The following is a 1548-nucleotide window of genomic DNA, read 5'->3' as shown; positions in this document are numbered from 1 at the left end:
TGAGAGTGTTGTTATTTGCAGGCATAAATATCAAAAATGGTACCAGCAAATCTAAAGCACAAAACACGTTCAAGTTTATCCCTTTGTTATATGTCTTTGTTTGTTTTTGTTGTATTATAAGATACAGTCACGATATTTATTAGAGGATATAATGCAATTGCATGAAGTAGTCACAGAAACCTATATACTTAGAAATGGTTGTAAGATGGCTTAAATATGAATGGTATATAAGGAATTCCCAAATTTTCACCCTGTATGTATGACTCGCCATACTTAAGAAGCTTCTTAAATTTCTTGATCAACATATATTTAAAATTCAATCACATTCTCATCATGCAACGTTCCCAAATAAATTATTCAGCAAAATCCCGGCTGTTGGGTTGACGCAACCGAATTTAAGGGCGCCATGAAAAATTCAATTCATCAACTTTGTGTATTTAACTTTTCACAACAAGCTTGAAACGTGTAAGTACTCGCAGTCACCCTGACACATGTAATTTTGCATTTTGAGCCTCTTGAACCACTCGACACATCAGTCGCCTGCTTTAAGTGTTGACACCAGGGGCCCGGTTCCGGGAACCCCCAGTGCCCCAGTGCCGAATGTCTCCTACTGGCCCCAGGTGCGACCATATTTCACCTGCAGCCGACACAGGAGCTGCTGCATCTGCTTCATGCTCTGGTACGCGCGTCGCTGCCTGGCCAGGCACTGTGTCACCATGCGGCGCTGCAGGTGCATCAGCTCCTCTCGGATCCACACATGATCCGCTTGCAGGCGCCGCAGCTTCTCCCACACCTCATCCCGCTGATCCACTTCCGAATCGACGTCTTCGTCGCCGCTCTCCGTGGTCACATCTATATCCGTAGCGATGTCCAAATCCAGCTCAATATCTATGGTGGCAACGGCTGTTGAATGCGCATTCATTCTGAAAACAGTCCTGGTGTTGCACATGGAATAATCTCTTGGTATTTTCCAGGCAAGATTCACAAGTAGTGATTTAACTCAGTTAATACATCGATTTTCGTCTAAGAAAACATGTCAATAAGAAGGAAGATTGAAATTCATTCCATAGTCTACTCAATTACTCATCTATATTTAAGGTTGTAGGTTTATAATTCATATTGAAGTTTGTTTTGAGAGAAAAACATTTTTGTTTCAAAGTCGGATTCCAATCAAATCTAATCGGTGCTCGTAAGCATTATTTTTTTCTTATTGCAAATTAAAAATTTTGAACCAAAACTCCGCTTAACTTAGACATGTGTTAAATTGACCATGGATTTTTGCAAGTGTTAAAATCTGTTGGGGACAGAAGCGGAAACTAGGAATAATTTATGCTTCCAACTGGGTGGCAAACTTCTATCTAATCGCTTAATTCCGTGCTGTAAAAACTTTGGCATCCCAACCCGGATCCTTATACGCAACGGATTTGCGCACCGAGCGAGTGCAACTTTTTCTAGTTGATTGACTTAAAAATCGAACGCTTTCCCCGTATTTGGTTAAGACGTTCCTATATTTTTTTCACCCGGCTAATGCCCTCGATTGGTTGTGAG

General features: G+C 41.2%; 1 protein-coding gene across 1 annotated transcript; it reads right to left on the bottom strand.

The window, feature by feature from the left end:
* Positions 1–414: 414 nt before the first annotated feature.
* LOC110188034 (uncharacterized) lies at positions 415–1103 on the bottom strand. Its single transcript, XM_020957571.2, has one exon. It carries the CDS (start codon positions 947–949, stop codon positions 608–610), a length of 342 nt encoding a protein of 113 aa, XP_020813230.2. The 5' UTR covers positions 950–1103; the 3' UTR covers positions 415–607.
* Positions 1104–1548: the final 445 nt, after the last annotated feature.

The sequence above is a fragment of the Drosophila serrata genome, unplaced genomic scaffold, assembly GCF_035046125.1.
Source record: "Drosophila serrata isolate PLE 108 unplaced genomic scaffold, ASM3504612v1 contig_228, whole genome shotgun sequence".
NCBI lineage: Eukaryota > Metazoa > Arthropoda > Insecta > Diptera > Drosophilidae > Drosophila > Drosophila serrata.
This window is presented reverse-complemented; position numbering and strand designations above follow the sequence as displayed.

Coding starts and splice junctions, on each gene's coding strand:
- LOC110188034 (XM_020957571.2), bottom strand. CDS start 949: ATGTGCAACACCAGGACTGTTTTCAGAATGAATGCGCATTCAACAGCC.